This window comes from Bombyx mori, chromosome 17 (assembly GCF_030269925.1).
Source record: "Bombyx mori chromosome 17, ASM3026992v2".
Lineage (NCBI taxonomy): Eukaryota > Metazoa > Arthropoda > Insecta > Lepidoptera > Bombycidae > Bombyx > Bombyx mori.
The window spans coordinates 9,033,083-9,053,828 of record NC_085123.1 but is presented as its reverse complement, the minus strand read 5'-3'; the positions used below and the strand labels follow the sequence as shown (position 1 = coordinate 9,053,828).

Below are 20,746 nucleotides of genomic sequence, written 5' to 3'. Positions count from 1 at the left end.
CGCCGCCGCGATCGTAACGGAATCGTGTTTCCCTTTTGATATTACATGTGTTGTTAGGTGAAACGTAGGTGTCGTATTTTGTAATGTTAATTCCGATGTAAATACGTCAGATTGAATTTCTTTTTAAATGTAAACAAGGAAGCTTCCTTTGTTAGCTTCTATTATTTACTTCGCGTTTGCGACGAATATTGAGAGTCGCTTGCGTAACAATTAGAAACAATTGCCTTTCGCTTTCTAAGCGAAATACTGTCTATGCAGTGAACTCCTTGAATTGCAACAATACTTCTTAAAAATAAAAATGTGTGCTTTGAAAGTATAATTAAACTCAAAGTGAGGGTAGAAATCATTTCAGTTGAACTATAAATTTTATTTCGTTTCAAATTGTTTTAGTATGCATTTTTATGAAAACACAAGATCTAATTAATACTGAGTGATTGAGACATGAGGTCGATATCTCAGTTGCTTCAACAGTAGTGCAGTGCTCATCGAAATGGAGTGCGTGTGTGCTCACCACAGAAATAGTTAGGTTGGTAGTACTTTTCCTGTTTAATATATTTTATATTGATATTCCGAACGATTAAGTATTTATATAGTAACCGGCAAACATCTTGAGCAAATGACCTTGACTGCGCAGAACCGAATTTTAGATCACTTTGGTGGTGAGGGTGAGGCGCGACGGCAGGGGAAATCGTATCGAGCGCGTTATTGGTAGATCAGTCGAACCTTGCGCCCCGCACCGCGCCCTCGTTCCGCTTGCTCCCAAAAGTACGCTTGCGTACAGTGAAAAGTCTATCGTTATTAATCGTTAAGTTATTTGTTATAATTGCTTGTTGACTTTGTTGCCATTGCTATTTGTTGAGTGTTTGTTGATTTTTTATAAAAAATACACTATGCCGCGACAAACTGGTATAGTATTCAAAAGAAAGGGTAGAAAAACTGTGTACGACGTATATTGCTTCATTATAAAACAGGGGAAGAATGATATGGAAAAAGAAAAACAGACTTCGGAAGCAACAAAAACATCAGTGAGTACTGTTAGGTGCATTATTAACGAAACTAAAGGCTCTGGCTTGCTCGCCGTGTTTCGGACTCCGGGTAAGAAAAGATCAGGGAAGAAGAAAGTTACCGGAATGCATAGTTTCGTTCAATCTGTAATAAAAAGATGTAATCATAATAACTACATAACAAGCAGCGAAACTCCGTACCGTAGAAAGGCTTCGAAAATTTTAAAGAAGATATAAATTTTAATGGCTCGGAATGAAGCTTACGACGTATTATGAAAGAGCTAGGCTTTATTTTTAAATGGAAAAAAAGAACAGACAATAATCGGAAGCTGGTAATTGAAAAAAGTAACATTCGATTACTACGAATCGAATATCTTCAAAAAATAATTAATTATAGACAAAAAAGAAGACCGAACCGACCGAGTTGTAAACTACACCGATGAGCCCTATATCGACTTATCACGATGATGGCGACTCGGGTGATGAAAACAGTGATGATGATGATGGTCAAGATTATGATAACGAAGAAAAAATTACAAATACCAGCTTCGCTTCAACTGAACGAAGATCTGGCAACAGCTCTAGTTTTGACTTAATAGAAGGAATATCTATTTTACCCCAAGATTAAATTATTACAGTTATTAACCTATATTTTTTGTTGATGTTCTAATAAATATATAAATAAATACATATGTTGATTTTAATAATTTAATTGCATTATGACGCAGGGTAAATAATGTTTTTGCACGTGAGTGTACCATGCGCAAACTTACCCCCACTACATCAACAAATGCTCAAGAAGTTTGCCGGCTATTATACTTCAATATTTTATTAAGCTTTTTTTTTTTTATTGCTTAGATGGGTGGACGAGCTCACAGCCCACCTGACGTTAAGTGGTTACTGGAGCCCATAGACATCCACAACGTAAATGCGCCACCCACCTTGAGATACAAGTTCTAAGGTCTCAAGTATAGTAACGACGGCTGCCCCACCCTTCAAACCGAAACGCATTACTGCTTCACGGCAGAAATAGGCAGGGTGGTGGTACCCACCCGCGCGGACTCACAAGAGGTCCTACCACCAGTATTCTAATATATCGATCGGTTGGAATTCAAGTGGCTAACAGAACATTAAGTAGTCACCTCGAGATATGCGATAAAAGTCTTAATTGCTTTGTAATAACGGTTAGAGGTAAACGCCAAACTTGCACCCTCGCGAGCCTGTCGTGTCCTAATACCACACCATTATACAATTTTTAAATTATAGCAAATGACTACAAAGGGAAGGCCCCTACCGAGCACTTGGTAGGACGATAGACTTAATGTTATTTTTCGGAATTTATGTACAGTCCTCTGCAAAAGTGAATGGATTGTAACAGAGAAATAATCATCTGAAGTTACAATAAATGCGATCCGTTGTTAATAGGGTTCTATTAATAATCAACAGTATTATTTTATTTTAAGTATGTGGATGTTATTGTTATTTTTTGGGGAGGAACAATATTTTGTGGCGGTAGGTTTCCAATATAATTATTTACCATGAATTAATTAGTAGTTAAGTTAAAAGTATAAGTAGATATATAAGTTCTAACCATAGATGAAGGCTCGCTCGTGGCTGAGACTTTGCTTGCGCACCTGTCCTAATGAAACTGGAAAGGCCCTCGAACCACCAGTAATCCTTCCTTCCTAAAATATATCTTTTTACAAAAAAAGAGATATAGGAATGTTTGTCTTCTATGCGTTCCTAACCCATTAATCGGATTGTTATGAAACTTAGTGCAGTTGTAGTTGGCACTTCAGGAAAAGTATCTGTCATAGATATCGGTCGATATAAAATAAATGAGGCTCTTCCTTCCAGAATTCAATGTTTTTTACATCCAACGAAAATCACAGCGGAACGTGACCGAGTTTTACCAGTATACTCCGATGGTACGCTTTCATAGAATTCAAAACAGTGCGATATCCGGGCCCTCAATAATACCCAGTGAAAATTTTAAACGTACGATGTTTGGAGGATATCGAGTTACGGCTTCAACAGTTCGAGCGACTCAGTGATATCCTAATTAAATTGCTGGGAGCTTATCCCGAGGAGAGATGGAGAAGTGAAATAAAATCAGACGATAATAATAGAATTCAGCGTAATCAATCCATAAAAAATATTTGAAATTAATTCAGTGGATTTGTTTCACATCAGACAACATCTATATTTAAATAAACAAATATAAAATGGCTTAGTGGATTTTGTTCAGCTATTTGTCATCCATTTTTTTATATATTCAATAGCCATAAAACGAACTTAAGTGCTATCAATAAAACATTTGGAAACAGATAAAATCAATGTAAATTTTGAAGTGCCAATGATTATGGTCGAACGGGTCAATACTAATAACAGTACGAAGAAGTAAAAGATAGGCCCCTTGGTTGCCTACTGTTTTCAAGGTACAAATAGATGTATGTATAGACATATATGGTAGTATTATGATTAAACCTACTTCTAAGGATTAATCGGCTTTCAAATAACTTTCGGATAATTGGGATCTTTACTGTGAAAACGAAAACTGTAAATCAACTGAATTTCCTGACCTAAGGTATTGTTAGTTCCTCTTATGTGCAAATAAATCTAAATGTAAACGGTAGTTAAATTTAACTGTAGAATGAAATAGACTTTAATATAAACCTTAAAAAACGCTGCGTCCAACCAACGAAAATATAAAAAATACCACACCAAATGCTGCTATTTGTATTAGGTATTTACCTTCGAAATATGTTCAGCTTTGTCCCAAAAGCTAACAATTTACATCACAGCAAACGGATCCCAGAAAATCATGTAAAAGTTTACACAACATGAATCATTACAACCCGTCGGCAGGATGGGATAATGGGAACCGGTGGTGAGTTCCCAATCAAAGCTGATTACAATTCAGTACGTTTAACACGTAAATCCAATGTGGATAAATATTTGCACGGCAGGTTGTAAGCGCTACGTGTCCCGGGCGACTAATAGCCGACACTGTTACCCGACCGTGCCTGTGTTTGAAATTTCAATAAACTTCATTGTACACAACATTAATTTAATCATTTATCATGTCCGCGTCCCGGGTTCCGTGCTATTCGACAAAGTTTATTATCCAATGAGCACTGTCATGTCCGCACAATGCTTGATAACTCCGTTTTGTTACAGTTGTTGACCGGGGATAATTGATTAATTAAATGGCAACGCACACGGATTAACGTAAAATAATGTTATTTATAGCCAACTAGCGACCCGCCCTCACTTCGCTTCGGAAACTGTAATTTATTATAGATTTCTCCACTATTTAATGGATGTTATTATACATACAAACCTTCCTCTTCAATTACTCTATCTTTTAAAAAAAACCGCATCAAAATCCGTTGCGTAGTTTTAAAGATTCAAGCATACATAGGGACAGAGAAAGCGACTTTATTTTATACTATGTAGTGAAGAGGAATTATTTACATTTTTTTTATTTACTTCGACTGTCATACATACAGCTTACCGTCTACACATATTTTAAATCTTTTGAATAGCTCCATTTAAAATCTTTGTCTTGTTAATTATATGTGAACAGTCACTAATGGTTACGAAACAAAAAAATTAACAAAAAATGCAAGGTTAAGTTATATGTACTAATGTTAATTTCAGATAGTATTACAGTTTAATCTCTTGGTTATTTCAACAGAAATCTAAATAATAACTAGAAGTTTAAATAATTAATTTTATATTTTAATCAATTTTGCGTCTTCGGAGCCCGCTCGGGTAGGTACGGCTATCCTGTCTATTTCTGCCGTGAAGCAGTAATGCGTTACGGTTTGAAGTGTGGGGCAGCCGTTTGCTTACTATACATCCTGCTACTAGTCTACGTTTTATGAAAATCCTATAAAAAAAAATATTCCAATTATATTTGAGTCTCACAAAAAAAATACAGTCGCCAGTAAGCTATTTGCGTTTATATATTGAGTTTTGTTTACACTAAATGTACAAAATTGTTATAGTCAATTAAAAAAATATGCATATGTATTTTGCTCAGTAAATTATACAGGTTTTAAGCGAGTTTTATTCAAAGTCTTGTGCTGGTCGTAGTGAAACCGCACGCACAATTACTTGAATTTTAATCTCCATGAGGGAGAGAACGATATTTAAAGAATTTCATTATGGTGAAACTCTTCCTAGAGATGCCTCGGAATTCATTTCGTTTCAACCGCGTTTCGTGTTTTATTAAAGTTTCGCTTAAGACAACTTTTGTGTTATTTACCAACCAAACACATGAAAATGTTCAGAAGGAAATATTCGAAATTAATCTTTCAAGCAACTCTTCTTTTTCTCCACCTTATCCCATTAGGTGGGGTCGGCACAGCTAATTTTTCTCTTCCATTCTCTTCTATCAGCCGTCATCTCAACACTCACTCCTCTCTCTCTCTCATATCGTCATTCACACACTCCATCCATGTCTTCTTCGGTCGACCTCTTCCCCCTCTACCTTGCACTACCATTTCCATACATCTCCTAGTTACATGCATCTTCTCTCTACGCATCACATGTCCATACCACGCTAACCGTCCGCTCCTTAATTTGTTGCTTACCGGGGCCACTTGCACACTTCCCCTGATATACTCATTCTTTATCTTGTCCAATCTTTCAAGCATCATAAAATATAGATCTGTTTTCAAAATCATTTGCTTAGTGTCTTCCCCATGACGGATTCAGGTACTTAAGTCAACTAGTGGTCCCCCTGTACTCGAAATTCGACTATAATTAATTGAAATTACACGTCTGTACACTATTATGATTCTATTGTCAAAGACTATTTATTATACTTCTATAATCAAAGACTTCGTCAAGACTACACTTAGACAAATATTTATAAAGACAAATAATATTTAATCTATTCTCAATTTGACCGCAGACTTTAAGCAATAAGAAAAGCTTGACAATAAACAAATAGTATGCATGCGTGTGTACATGTGTCAAATACATGGTAGTGTGTGTAATGTATTTTTTATTGATTTAATGTATTTTTTTTGCATAAATTAAAAAAAAATTGGCATTCTGCACTCCTTCTCTATATTCTTTATAAGTGTGGTAAGGTACATACTCCTCCGTCCGCGCAATTTTCGTAAAAAGGGGTACAAAGTTTTTGCTTCACGTATTAATATATAGATATCCGTTCAGTTCTACTGTTAGGTAGTTAGGATGACGTCATTTTCGAAGGCTGTAATACCTTCGGCATGAACGCTAGGAATGCGGCTGCCTCGGCTGTTTCGTGACTAGCGGTCGAATCGATGTCTGACGCTAATTCCTTCTACTCGATTAGACTCCTATATAATCAACACATTACAACACCATATAATAAACAACTAATAATAGTTTAAATTAGATTAGATTAGATTAAATCAATTAAAATTAGTAGTGAGCTTCCCGTACTGTTGGAATCGGAGGCCTCAAATAATCGTGTTCGGCGCATATTTTAGTCTCATCATTGAGACTTTGGGTACATGTCTCAAGGTTAAACGCGCCTTATGCTACGGCTCAGGTCACGGCTTGATATAAGATGGGCCGGGATTGTCTAGGTATATTTTACTGTGCCATAGTAAATACTTAAAATATAGCTTCATTTATGTAAGGATATGGTGCCGATATTTTTTATTTCACATTTCTGTAAGTGGTTCGTAATAGTGGAAATTTTAAGACAATTTCTTAACCTCTTGTTTCTTGACAAACAACTTCTCAATTTGTTCTTATTCTAGGTTTATAAATGAACGCTAGATAATATTAATATCTGAATTGGATAAATAAAGCTTGTTGATTAAATAATTTCGCAAATATAGGTTTTGTAATACATCAGCTAATTTCGATGCTAAAGCCGCAAATTACCGTGTACCACGATCAAATTCGTTGTGGCTATTTCATTATGGACCGCAACGGTAAATCTAACTTGAACTTTTAGTGATAAATAGCATTCAAATTAATTGAATTATAGTACAATAAATTGTGATCATAAGCCAAAGATTGTTTCGTTTTTACATTATTTATTACTGTATGATAAAAAGCCAGTTTTTTTTTTAAAGTTTTTGTACATTATAAATTTGTAGCTCTCAAATAACATATAGCCCGTTATTGTTCGTGAACATTTTAATGATGTTGTTTCTCTTTCGTAGCCCCGATATTTCAATTAATTTATTACATTATTGATTGAGCATTAGATTGAAAGGTACCGCGATTTCCAGAAATAGAAATAGCGTGTAATTTTCTCAAAGAATGCCGCTGTTAATCAAATGCCTTGTGTACGATAATTACATCCGTGATATACACGTGGAGATTATCAATATACGGCTAAGATATAATAACTCGAAATTAGAAACATAAGGTCAGATATCAAAGGTTTCAGCAGAATTATTTATAAAAATAATGATTTATTGGTTTCTGAATGAATTACTTTTGCTAATTCGAATAATATCCTAAAAACTAAATCAAGATCCCAAGAGAAGACATAACTACTAGTGCTGTAATCGTTAAGTTTTTTTTTTATACACTTACAAAAATTATAAATTTATTATTTGATTAATCACCGTTCTAATGTTTGTTAAATTCGTTAATCTAAATCAATTGCCTAAAATCAAAATAATGAAGTTAAGAAATCTAAGCGCAGCTTATAAACATTATTCGGCCATTAACAGAGTCAACCTTGCCATTTATTCAAATTGACACATTAGCGATATAAAGTGTATAACATGATTGTCACGGTATGCGACAGTGAACGGATAAATAATGTTGATATCTACATAACAACAACACTAAACAATAGACTCTAATGTCTGTACTTGAACGTTCTACAGACCAACACAACTCACATAACATACATAGGTGTTGACCTCGTCAAGAGATACACGGTAGTAGGTATATCGTTACAACTTCATTACCAGCTTCCGGCACCGCCGATTATTTTTCCACCTCATTAAACAACTGTATTGAACTTAAAGAGAGATTCCGTTGTCAGATTTTAAAGTTGATATAAAAGTTGAGAGTGTTCGCGGAGTCCTGCGAATGAAACTTTGGAAAAATTTAACTTTACAAAGTACAGAATCAAAGTGGGGAGCGGTCGACGAGCGTTCATTTGAATTACGCCCCGCTCCGCCTTTTGTAGTCGGCTTCATTTAGCGAACTTAAAAAGGAAACTCTTTTATTTTGTTCCAACGTAGAACTTAAGAGGTGCATTGTTGAATCCGTAACAAATTGCAAGTCGTGATTACGTTAAGAACTCCGATGTCGAAGAAAAGTGGGGCTCGGATTGGAATTTAACTGTTATTGACGTTTCGTTTTTTTTTAAAATGAAATTGAAACTTCAACGCGCTTCGAATACCTTGAAAATGAAATCATATTGCTTCATCTATAAAATATCTTTTGCATACACACTATCGCAATATGATCATGGTTTGCCTTATAATTAGGATACAGATTTGTATCATGAGTATTTAAAACCAGCTTTCCCGAGCTAATCATTCCTCATGCGGCTAATAGCTCTTCCGTTGCTCAACCACAGCAGTAGGATCCCTGCCTTACGCACTTATCTAATTCTTCCTGTAATAATACATGTTACAATCCGTACATGTGTGGTCCATCATCATACCTATTTACATATGTCGCTAGGGAATCATGTTTCCAGCGGCAATTAAGACTTCAGTGTTTTTTTTTTATGTTTGAATTATTACTGGTGGCCCGGAGGACCTTCCAGTTTCACCAGGACAGGTGGGCGAGCAAGGTTCAGCCAGGAGGGGTGGGATTTGCTCACAGCTGTCCGAGCGCCTCCGAAGAAGACCTAACAACTCAAGAGTAGCTGCTTTGTCAATGAATCTACTATCAAATCGGAATCGCGACCCGCTGAGAAGATCCGGCGAGAAACACAACGGGCTGATGCATGGGTTAGGTTGCACACCGAACTCTTTGCCGAGTTCGACGAGTACGATTACCGGGATCTCTAAGCCTGCTCCTAGTGTTAGAGCTGAAGGTATCTAATGCAACAGTTATTGGATCTGATAGATCCGAACGGACGTATCTATGGCGAAGACGATGACTTGCTCCTTCGTGATCAGGAACTTCAGTGTTGTCTTAAGTTGACATGCAGAATTTGGATCTAACTTTCTGCGCCATTAATAAAGTTAAAACAAGAAACGCATCCTCTTCATGGCCATGCGTAGATAAAATAAAATAAATATGCAATGGCTCACGATGTATTTAAATGTCTTGTCGAAGTACTTGTAGAACTGAAATATCTTTCGCAAAGCTAACAAAACAATAAAATAAAAGAGCAAACGTGAAATGTTTGTGGCTCTAAGTTTGTGCTGTCTCCTTGTAAATAGCGAAGTCAAGCTGGAGTAGCTAAAAGCAACTAGTTGCTTCAGCATCTCAAGAACTTTAATAATATAAAATTTTTATTCTTTGAGTTTTTAAAGTTTTTAACTGAACATTATGATTATTATTTTTTATTGCTTAAATGTGTGGAAGAGCTCACATCCCACCTGGTGTTAAGTCGTTTCTGGAGCCCATAGACATCTACAACCTAAATGCACCATCATCTTGAGACATAAGTTCTTAAGTCTCAGGTTACAACGGCCTGTCCACCCTTCAAACCGAAACGCATTACTGCTTTATGGCAGAAATAGGCAGGGCGGTGGTATCAGCCCGTGCGGACTCACAAGAGGTCCTACCACCAGTAAGGGGTCATACCACCAGTAAGTTTGTTTGTTTTGAACAACAACGTTTTGAACGCGGGATGTATAAATCAACAAATTTCAATAGTCGGAGACACCCTATTATTAGAAATATTACTTCAATACAAATAATGTCTACACGTACTGGCGATACATAATTAACTGTAGAACGAAGGTCTGTTGTTTTTCTTTTAAAATGCATTTGAAGGTTGAATTCTCTGCCACAAGCACCAAGTCTTTGTCCGCCAAAAGAGTATCAAAATATCAAATATCAGAATTGATAAAGAAACAGTGTAAGCTCAAACTGCAAGTCTGTCTTCACTCATGTAATGACACTGTTATGTGACTCTGAATACAAAAAAAAAATAGTAATCTATGCTTGGACGAATGAAATATAAAATAAAATCTAAGTTATCTTTGTTTTCAGAATATATGATCAATTTTACAAATGCATGTAACTTACTTTTAATTAGTTAATAACAGGTAATACAGGCAACGCAAGCTCCATCTGTATCTATAATACAAGTATTAAAATGATTTTCGCATGATTATTATTCTCCTTCGCCTAGTAAAATTTAATTGTAAATTATAAACGAATTGGCATGCCATTTGAATGGCCTAAATACAAATTGAGTACACATATAGATGTTTGTCTAAAAGCGGTTGTCATAAAGACTCATGAATTTCAATGTTGGTTCTATTTCGTCAGGGCGCGCTTGCAAAAAGAATATCGTACGTGTGCGTAGGGGCATTAGGCTCAAAAAGGGATGGGGAGGCAACGCCGAGTGTCACGAAGCCTGCTCGAGGCAATTTGGTACCAAATGTCGTGCGCTACGTGCCCTACAAATAAAGAAGATGGGATAAACTCGCCTGTATCATGTTTGCAAAGTTAGCTTAGCATACTATGTATGATTCAGGCAATGAAAAAACTTTGTAATAGAACTTTTATATTCCAAAACTAGCTGACCCGGCAGACTTCGTAGTGCCTCAATCGATAAATAAAAGACCTAAACTTTTGTATAAAATAAACTTAAAACAAACAAAAGGAATCCGTCCGACGGGCGACACATCAAAGGAAAAACAAAATTGTTATTTTTATTTAATTCCGAGCATTTTCATATTTATTTACATTTTAAACCTTCTCTGGACTTCCACAAATAATTCAAGACCAAAATTAGCCAAATCGGTCGAGCCGTTCTCGAGTTTTAGCGAGACTAACGAACAGAAATTCATTTTTATATATATAGATAGATAATAGATAATAAGGGGGAAAATGTTTACGTTTAAAATCTAAAACAGGATTTTAGGTTATACTAAATCTAGATTAGAGCTTTTTGTTAGATTATTTTCAAAATAACGTTGCTATTGTTCTAAATATATCATAACTTGGATTTTAAAAACAAATATAAAACATGTTTTTTTTATTGCTTATATGGTTGAACGAGCTCACAGCTCACCTGGTGTTAAGTAGTCACTGGAGCCCATAGACATCTACAACGTAAATGCGCCACCCACCTTGAGATATAAGTTCTAAGGTCTCAAGGATAGTTACAACGGCTGCCCCTCCCTTCAAACCGAAACGCATTACTGCTTCACGGTAGAAATAGGCAGGGTGGTGGTACCTACCCGCGCGGACTCACAAGAGGTCCTACCACCAGTTGTAAATGTATGCCTTAAACCAAACAAATGTGCCGAAATAACGTTATGCACGCGTAATGCATTTTAAATAAACACATCAACAATTTTCCCCTACAACACCGTTCGCCTTCCGTTGCTTAATTTTTGTAAGTGCGATTCTATTTTCACCCTTGGGCGTCACTGTACACCCTCAAGATTTACGCGGCCTACGCGAGCAATAAGCGGCCAAGACGGGCCCACCCGGAACGGCCTACACGGTATTTTAAAAAGGTACGTCTGAATTCAGTAAAAAATTACCTTCAGTCCGCCCCAACCAAAAATCCATATATTTAAGTCGCTCTGTATTTGAACGAAGATGGGGATAGATAACTTATTTAAACTCGTCAAGAATCACGTCTCCTGAGAACTGAGATGCCTAGTTTAGTTTGTTGATGCTATATTGTGTTTGTAATTCAACTGGTTAAATATTTGTATGTCTCAGAAGTTTTTTTTACTCAAATCTACAAAATTTTATGTTAGATTTATTGTAGGTGTTTATAAATATACAAATCCAATTTAATAGTAATAGTAACCAAGTAAATTAATCAAATTGCTTCGAAATCATTCCAACAATAAAACAGATAAACATAATGAATGTAACATCAACGACCATTACACAAATATGCCTCATAAAAAAATTGAGTCAGCGGGATCGTAAAACACATTAGCACGTAGTTCAACCCCACACTCGCTACAGGAAGACCAGCGGTATTGGGGCAAAAGGAAAAATGCATTTACTTTTATAATATGGCTGGCGATTAGAACGGTCGATAGCGAACCTTATTTCGGCCATTGTCAGTTAGACTCTTTTATTAAAGTTAAAAATGACTCCAATTTGATATTAAACACGAGAACATGCTCCGATATGCCTTTAACAGCAGCGTGTACTTCCGATTTCACATTTAGAACGACTATGGTAATTTCGCAAGCTAGATACTATAAAATGTTCATGTTCACATATTTACTTGTTGGAAAGTGGTTACACGCTCGGAATGAACGTTAAACGCGTCGCAAAATAAATTACCAAGCGCAAACGCTCGCGAAACACCATCAAAGTTTTCATAATGAAGATTGTATGGCGTAAAATATTACAAAATCTTAAAAAAAAAAAAAAAACTGAAACGCGCTCTCTCAAAACACGCATAGAGAGCACTTACCAATCGCATCAGAGTATGCCTTTTCGTATTTTAGTGTCTAGTAAAAAGAAATGACGCTTTATATTGTTAAAAAATTGGCTTCGTAAATAAATAGCCGCTTTTGTTTAGTCAAAGCACGCAGATGTTTTGTATTCGTTGAAGCTATCTTTTACATGTGCAGTGTAGTTAACTGATTTATAAAGTTTTATGAGATTACCAAGAATTATAGGTTTAAAGAGTGTTTATTTGTATAGGAATGTAGTCTGTGAGACGGCAAACTCGAGTCGGCCACACCTTCTAGCAAACGAGGCCGGCGCACCGCTCAGCAGCATCCTTGAAAGGCCACATTCCAGTATCAAAGTCTATTTACGGCCCAAGTCCCCGATTTCTACATGTAGAAACATGTCAATATTTACTAACAGCTTTGAAAATCCAAAGTCAATTTATGGGCAAAATAGTTTTTTAATGTAATGTAGGCTTTAAATCTAATGAACCATATACAAATGAGTTCATGAATCATTTATTATTATGAATCACTTACGTTCATGTGCATTAAGTATTGAAGTGGTAAAATCAGGAGCATCTCCAAATATGTAAAGAATCATATCCAAGATAATAGTAATATATTATTTTTTGTACGTTATTACAAAGTTAAGTCGTACAATTTTAGCATTACTAATAAAAATCTTACGTTACGGACGTTTTTTCCCGGTTAGAGTACCTCTCCACATCGTCCCATAAGGAACTTCGTTCCAAAAATAATTCTCGTTTTAGTTCATAACACTTGAAGCCGCAACGAAAAAATTTGTCTCACGCGAAACCACTAATAATAATTGTCGCATTGCATAAGTGCAGACGAGCTAAAACTTTACATGGTTAAACATGATATTAGGTTACGGGAGTCCTTAGAAACGGCGGCGTAAATAGCGCTTTCAAATATCCGTTCAGGGAATCAAACGTACGGTAAAAATATGACTGCATAGCATTTTATACGACCAACAACACTCTATAATACAATTTAGAAACCGCATTTGTGAAACATGTTAGGTATACATTTATTTGGCCATTTGGTTTTAAATTGTATTATATTACATTTTGTGCAGTTTAAAAAATATTAGTTAGATATCAGGAATCATAAACACAAGCAACCCATCTTCGTTTTTGAGAACGATACTCTTGTGTGCATGTTGTTAGGTTTGTTCACTCACACTGGACAGCCTGTTGCAATTATTTAAGTATTTGAAAATGGCATGGGCAAAGGTTGCGTAAACAGCTTGTTCGGCTAGCAGCTTGGATTAAAAAGGTCAACATTAGGATTAGCGTTTCATTTAAGGTCATTCCGAGAGTGTTTGTTGTTGTACACTTAGTACTGTTGTGAATATATGTTTTTGTTTTGTTTCAGAATATCCTGGACAAGTTCAATCCGGGTGCCCGGCAGATGATAACTGCTGGAAAGGCATATTTAAAAGCTCTACATGGTATGTAACTTTTAATAAATATATCTATCTATTCTCTTCTTTTAGGTCAAATAATTCAATAACATACTTGATTTAATCAGAAAATTGATAATTCATCCGAAGGAAGTAATTGATTGGTTATAAAAAGAATTTTAAAAATAAAAAAAATATATTAGATGACAAGTTTATAATAGGAGAAAACTGTTATGTAATTGATCAAATGAATCAATCCAATCAAATAAAACTCCAAACAAATAAAAAAAGAATCAGAAGAAAAGTTTGAAAAGGTTTTTCTTTATAATAGCTATACAAATTTTCAGATGTCGTCAATACATTCTCAAAACAAAGAATGTCAAATGTTTTATATAAGAATCGAATTGAACCGTAACAATAAACAAAAACTATATTCGAAAACGTATATAAATACCATTTGGAATCAAGGAATGAATAAACAAGAAAGGTTAAAGGTTTTGTTGGGGCTTAGAACGTATCGTGTGGGCTGGATTGCCTACGCGCCGCAATAGGTATTGTGTAATGTTAAGAAAGTGAAATCTACACGTGACATTGATAATCTGAGTGACATGTATTCACTGAGATGCGCTTAACAATTTATGTACTGTAAGCTAAATAGGCGCATCTATATGCAAAACTTCAACGTTCCTCAGTGTAGCGTTTACTTGGCTACAGAACTGGGGCGTAGTTTGTGCCAAATTGTCTCTGTTGGCTTATCTAGAGTATTATGGCTGGCGCTCTCATGGCAATAAACTCGGATTTTATATGAGACTAGCGGCCTACTCCAGCTTCGCTCGGGTCTTTAATAAATAAAAATCCAAATTAACAATCATAATACACACACATCACCCTTCTATTTGGGTCAGCTTACTAAAAAAAGAAAATTATAAAGATAGTTTTGAATAACCTTGGGTTACATTATTGGAGTTTTAGCAAGGATCCCTATTTTAAAAAAAAGGGTGCGTGTACTTATGTACGCGCGTAAGAAGTTATACTTTATTTTTATTAATGAATGCTAATAACACTTTTTACGAGTGTACATGCGCGAAAGTTCACCTGCGGCTATATTCAGACTCGCCAAGTTACGTCGGTCGTATTGTAATGAGCGATTTAGTGGGCAACTTCATTTCTGTTAATTTTGTGTCACGGTGCGCGCGCATCGTAAAATTTCACTCTCATCAATTTTTCATAACGCGCCTAAAGAAGTATAACTTCAAAAAGAATATAGCCTATGTCACTCGGGGATAGTGTAGCTTCCAAACAGTGAAAGAATTTTTCATATCGGTTCAGCAGTTTCGGAGCCTATTCAATACAAACAAACAAACAAATCTTTCCTCTTTTCTAATATTAAGTATATAAGTATATATATATGTACGGCTCCGGAAGCCTGTTCTTTATTTTGACGACGACGCGCGGCTAATTTCATTTCATCTTGAAACATGACCGCGCGAACGGCCTTTACGATCGAGTTAGATTTTATCAATGTCCGTGTCGAACTAAATTTCTTAAAAGGACACTAAAATGTGATTAAATCCGCGTATCTCGAGACATCAAAGGAAAACGTAATATAAATGTGAGGAGATATTACAATTTAATATCCATTTTATTATAGGAGATCCGTCACCTTATTTTTCCTTTTACTCAAATTTGAAATACGAAGCAACATAAAGAGGCTTGGAACGGGTATGAAGCCATGAATTATTCAATTTAATACATCACAATTGACAATGTTTTAAATGTACTTATATTCATGCCTAAGGAATTATTATGAAGCGATTTTGGTCTTTTATAGTGAATACTTAGCGTCTACTTTCAAATCCTGGTTAAGTATTACTGTGTATAGTCCAACCAAATTTTCATGTATATACTCGTACATATGTGTGTTATTGATCGATTCTTAATTTTTGACTATTACTATACGACATAGTTTAAACAATAAATCGCGACATAATTTGTCTGATGAAAATAAATACATTTTAAAATTTAATGCCGTAAGTGAAATATATGTATGTATCATTACGTTGTTTCTTTTTAACTATTCGATTTTAGCATCGATTTTATTAATGTATAAATATATAATGTATTTTTTTTCTACTCCAATTTTATAGTATTTATTCTTATTGAACAAATCAGGTGGCTAATAGAAAAAATGACAAGAAAGGGAAGCCTTATAATGTTGTTTTGTTCGTGTTTCTATGAATATTATGTGGATTCTAGAAACCGTCTACACAATGGAGTTGCGAAATTAGGAGAAAATAGGGGTTGGGAGTGTACAACTACTTTTTCATACCAGTAACATTTTACAACAAACAGGCGCGCACGTGCAATCGTCATTGTTAGGTCAATCTTAAAAATCACATGTAGGCTTAATAATGTTTTTTTTTATAAAATTGAATTATTATACATATACATTTATATTACAAACTTTATTACTAAAAATATTAATTCCAATCGCTTAAAAAAAGAAATATTACATTTGCGATAGTCGATGTTTTCGGCGTAGACGTAATACGTCTTACTTGCTTTATCACATAGCACATCATCATCATCATCATCATCAACAGCCCACAGTCGCCCACAGTCTCCTAATCCACACCACTGAGCCCGGTCTGCGGCTCTCCTCATCCACTTCTTGCCGGCCACCGTGCGGAGGTCATCGCACCACCTAGCCAGCACACTTTAAAACTATGAAAAAAAAGTCATTTTGATTATATCATTAATATTATTTTTGTTTTCGTATTTACCTTTTCACCGAAAACGAAAACTGAGAAGCTACTTACAAAAGCTTCGTCGAGTACAGTCACGAAGTAAAACCATTAATTTATTTCGCACGTAGGTGCGGCGGCGGCGTCTCGTCTCTACGTGGACGCAGTGGGGAAGCTGGGCAGGCAGGCGCAACAAGGAACATGGGGCGGTTGCGCCGACATAGGTATGCATGCAGATCTAAATAATATACTCGGACATCCAGGACACATTATGAATTTTCATTTGCTCTAATGTTACATACGACCATTCGGTGTTTTCCGAGCGCTAAGACATGTCCTTCTTCAAACGAGGCTTGTGGAGAGTATTAAGCGGTAGGCAGCGGCTTGGCTCTGCCCCTGGCGTTGCTGAAGTCCATGGGTGACGGTAACCACTCACCATCAGGTGGGCCGTATGCTCGTCGGCTTACAAGGGAAAAAAAATGCATATCTAAATAATATGCTCGGACATACAACAAACATAATGAATTTTTATTTGCTCTAATGTTACATACGACCATTTTTAGGGTAAGATTTTTTTAACCACTGGTTTATAGTAGGGTTAGCCTTCTCTTGTGTATGATAGGTAGACGCCCATAACGGTAACTAAAATAATATAAGAAAAACCTAAAAAAAAATTCTTCGTGTGTTTCTTATGTTATTTCAATCGAAGTTCTTGAATCTATCTCGTTGAAACTTTGTTCGCTTCAATAACGTATATTTAGTTGTTATGGTAAATAAACAGGCAAGATCACGACTAATACAATGTCAACTGATCAACAAAGGCCGTAGATACCTTAATGAATGATTATCCATCATACCGCTTTCATGCGTAAGGCCGATGTTTTAATTGCATTGGAATAAATGAGATAAAAATAAAATAACACTTTAAAGAGATCAACCCGTACTCACCTGTAATTGATCTTGGTACCAACACTTAACATAGGAGTTAGAAAGAACACTTGTTAGTAAAATACATCAAGAACGGATAATCGGTTACTCAGAAGTTCTAAAGGACCATAATTGCGTAACACGTATTACAGCTAGTTAGTATTAAAATATAATATATTTTTAAATCTAACCTTATTTCAATTGTTAGAAATTGTAGGGAAGATGAAGAAACCGCGTGACTCTAGAGCATGAGCTTCGCAACTTGATATATCAAAATCAAACAGACATTGAAAAATCAAACCAAATTAATACTAATTTCACAGGCACGGCGCTCATGAAAGTCGTCGAAGTGTACAGGGAAATACAAGATCAACAAATGAACATAGTAAGTTTTAACCACGTTTAAGCGAAATTCAGCTGTATTGTATTAAATGTAATCAACTGAAATAAATATAATAGAAAAAGAATCAAAAGGAACAAATCAACAGTGTGTTCACAGATACGTTGTTTCAAAATTACATATCGACACTTGGAAGGGTAAAGTGACTAAGCGACAATTACTGCTTTGTACATAAATGATAGGCAATAACCATATTCGATGCGCAAAAAAAATATATTTGTAGGTATATTAAACTAATTTCAGTCCTACAGCTAGATTCGTTAAAATATTTTTTTTTTCAGGTATTTCAACTATAAATTAGTCTACTGTAAAGTTCACGCATTGTCGCTTAGTCACGTTTGCCTTTCAAGCGTCGATATGTTACCTCAAAAGTTTGGCAGTTTTATCTTATTTAGCCTAGCATCGGAATATAACTTTTGGATTTATTTTAAAACTTGTTGTATTTAGCCATAATTTGTGTAATTGCTTGTCCAATTATTTCCGACAGAGGATCCAACAAAATAAACTAACGATAGAACACAAAAGCTGATTATTTTGTGTAATATTTGCGTACACCCACTTTTAATATAAAAGTTATTTGTTTGTTACAGTTGAAGGCGTTCTACGTAGATCTACTGGTTCCCTTGGAAACTAATCTCGAGAAAGATACAAAAGTAGTGCAGGTTAGTCAATAGGATTCCCTTTCATAATCTTTTATGTGAACTGTTCCAAGTTACAAGGGATTGTTTACTGGATTGAGAGGGCTTCGTTTCAAATAAGCTTAGCGTCGCGTTCGCCCGTGAGATAAGAAGTTCTATTAAAAAACTTTCGGACAATGTAAGTGACCTCCCGAAATAAATTGCAATGTTCGTATTCTTTTCTATTTACGAATGTACGTGCTCGATTTCAGATAATAAGTGGATAACGGTAAAGGGATGAACGCTATTGTTTCTTAAATTACATAAACTACGAATCTAATTCTGTGAGAGTACGTGTTAAACAGTTCAAATGTTTCAGCCTTGAAACTTTATTGTATTGTTTGTCGTGGGTATGATGACTCAATACATTTCTGTTATTCTATATTTTTTATTCTTAATAGTGGCGTCATTCTCAAAGTACTGTAGACAAACACCATACTTTATAATATTAGATTTGTGAAAATATACAAGAAAGCGATGGACTAAAATAGTGAACGTTGGTTCTGACGATGGTAATTGCCTGGGGACCGCTATCGGGCTCTGCCGCGGAGATCATGTCAATAAGAGCTTTTTGCGAGATCGAAGCGTGACTAATTTCAAATTTCTTCAATCTTTATTGCCTTTACAGCCCGCACTATAAATCAGTGGATCTCAATCTTTTTTACCCAACAACTCACTAACATACTTTTTACAAATTCGGGGCAGCCTTACATACTTCCATGTATTTATTTATGGTTGTAGAAACAAATTAATTAAATTTTACATCATTAATCTATTATACTTAGTTGTGGGGTTAGCATCTAGCAGACTGTTATAGATTAAACCAGTATGTACGTAGATATGGAATAACGCTTTAACGATAAAAATATCGTTTTTTTTAATGTGGCAACATACTTGATAGGGGTTTATGATACACCAATGTATCGCGTAACGGTGGTTGAGAGCCACTGGACTATAGTCCATAGATAGATGTTTCTATAGATAGATGTCGTGTTTAGATAGATGTTTGTGTGGTCCCTAGTGCGCACGAGCATACCTCCCTCTAGCTTGCTAAGTTAGGTAAATAGTTTGATTATGATATTCATAAACATTTTCCAGTCGGAACAAAAGAGATTCTTACAGCAACACAAATTGCGTTCTGAGAGCTACAGCAAGGCTGCTGCGACAATAAAGAAACAGAGGAAAAAGAAAACGAACGTGACCAAAGTGGGTTCTGCTATGGATAAAGAAATGAAGGTATGCACTGTCCTCCGATAAATCTTGTGTTTTATCGCATACTTTGATCAAGTTCCTACATCGATTTGGTAATTTCTTTCCTCAGAATATGCAAATTTTGGAAGAAGAGAAAACAAAACTGGATGCGTTCTGCGAACAAAGCTTAAAGAATGTGAGTATAAGGAGACTTGTGTGAAAAGTTTTATTTACTAAAATTGCCACCTATTGGTATAAATTCTAGAAATATTTGCTACGATTCAATTGATTTATGATTATGATTATTATCAACAGATTTAAAAAAAGGGGGGTTTTATATGTGTCACCTCAGAAATGTTTCTAGATTAGATCCTTAACGATGATCATTTAACCTTTAACATTGTGATGATGTCAACTTCCTGTTTTGTTAATTTTAATTGTTTAATTATTATCACTTTGTTACTAGAGTTCGCGCGATTTTTATCTCAATATTTTTGTCGAGAACCGCTGTACAATTTTTTTTGTTGGTATTTCAAAGAGGTTTGATTTTATGCTATCAATGTGCGTTATTATTTTAACAAATGAATGTATCACTTTGAATCTTTGATCAGATAGTGCCCGGATTTCACTAATCAAATCTCATCAACGACATTATTGAAATAGAGAAAAAATACATCATAGGTAACTAAATGTAATGGAACGCCAATGAAATTCTATGGAAATAGGTCTACAACTCTCAAGTCTAGTACAATCTATCTAATGTACTATTACAAATTATACAGTTCTAAACTTAATTTGAAATGCCAATTTTACTAAATCCATCCGAAAATATTT

The 20,746-nt window shown here is 35.3% G+C and overlaps 1 protein-coding gene across 2 annotated transcripts in view; it reads left to right on the top strand.

Annotated features, from left to right (window-relative positions):
* Positions 1 to 20,746, top strand: part of LOC101737413 (uncharacterized) — a 195,396-nt gene that overhangs the window by 168,229 nt on the left and 6,421 nt on the right. For both annotated transcript variants that reach the window (XM_038016693.2, XM_038016692.2), the window contains 6 exons: positions 13,946 to 14,021; positions 16,849 to 16,941; positions 17,968 to 18,029; positions 18,635 to 18,706; positions 19,820 to 19,957; positions 20,043 to 20,108. In XM_038016693.2, coding sequence (XP_037872621.1) covers positions 13,946 to 14,021; positions 16,849 to 16,941; positions 17,968 to 18,029; positions 18,635 to 18,706; positions 19,820 to 19,957; positions 20,043 to 20,108 — 507 coding nt within the window. The remainder of the gene's footprint in view (positions 1 to 13,945; positions 14,022 to 16,848; positions 16,942 to 17,967; positions 18,030 to 18,634; positions 18,707 to 19,819; positions 19,958 to 20,042; positions 20,109 to 20,746) is intronic.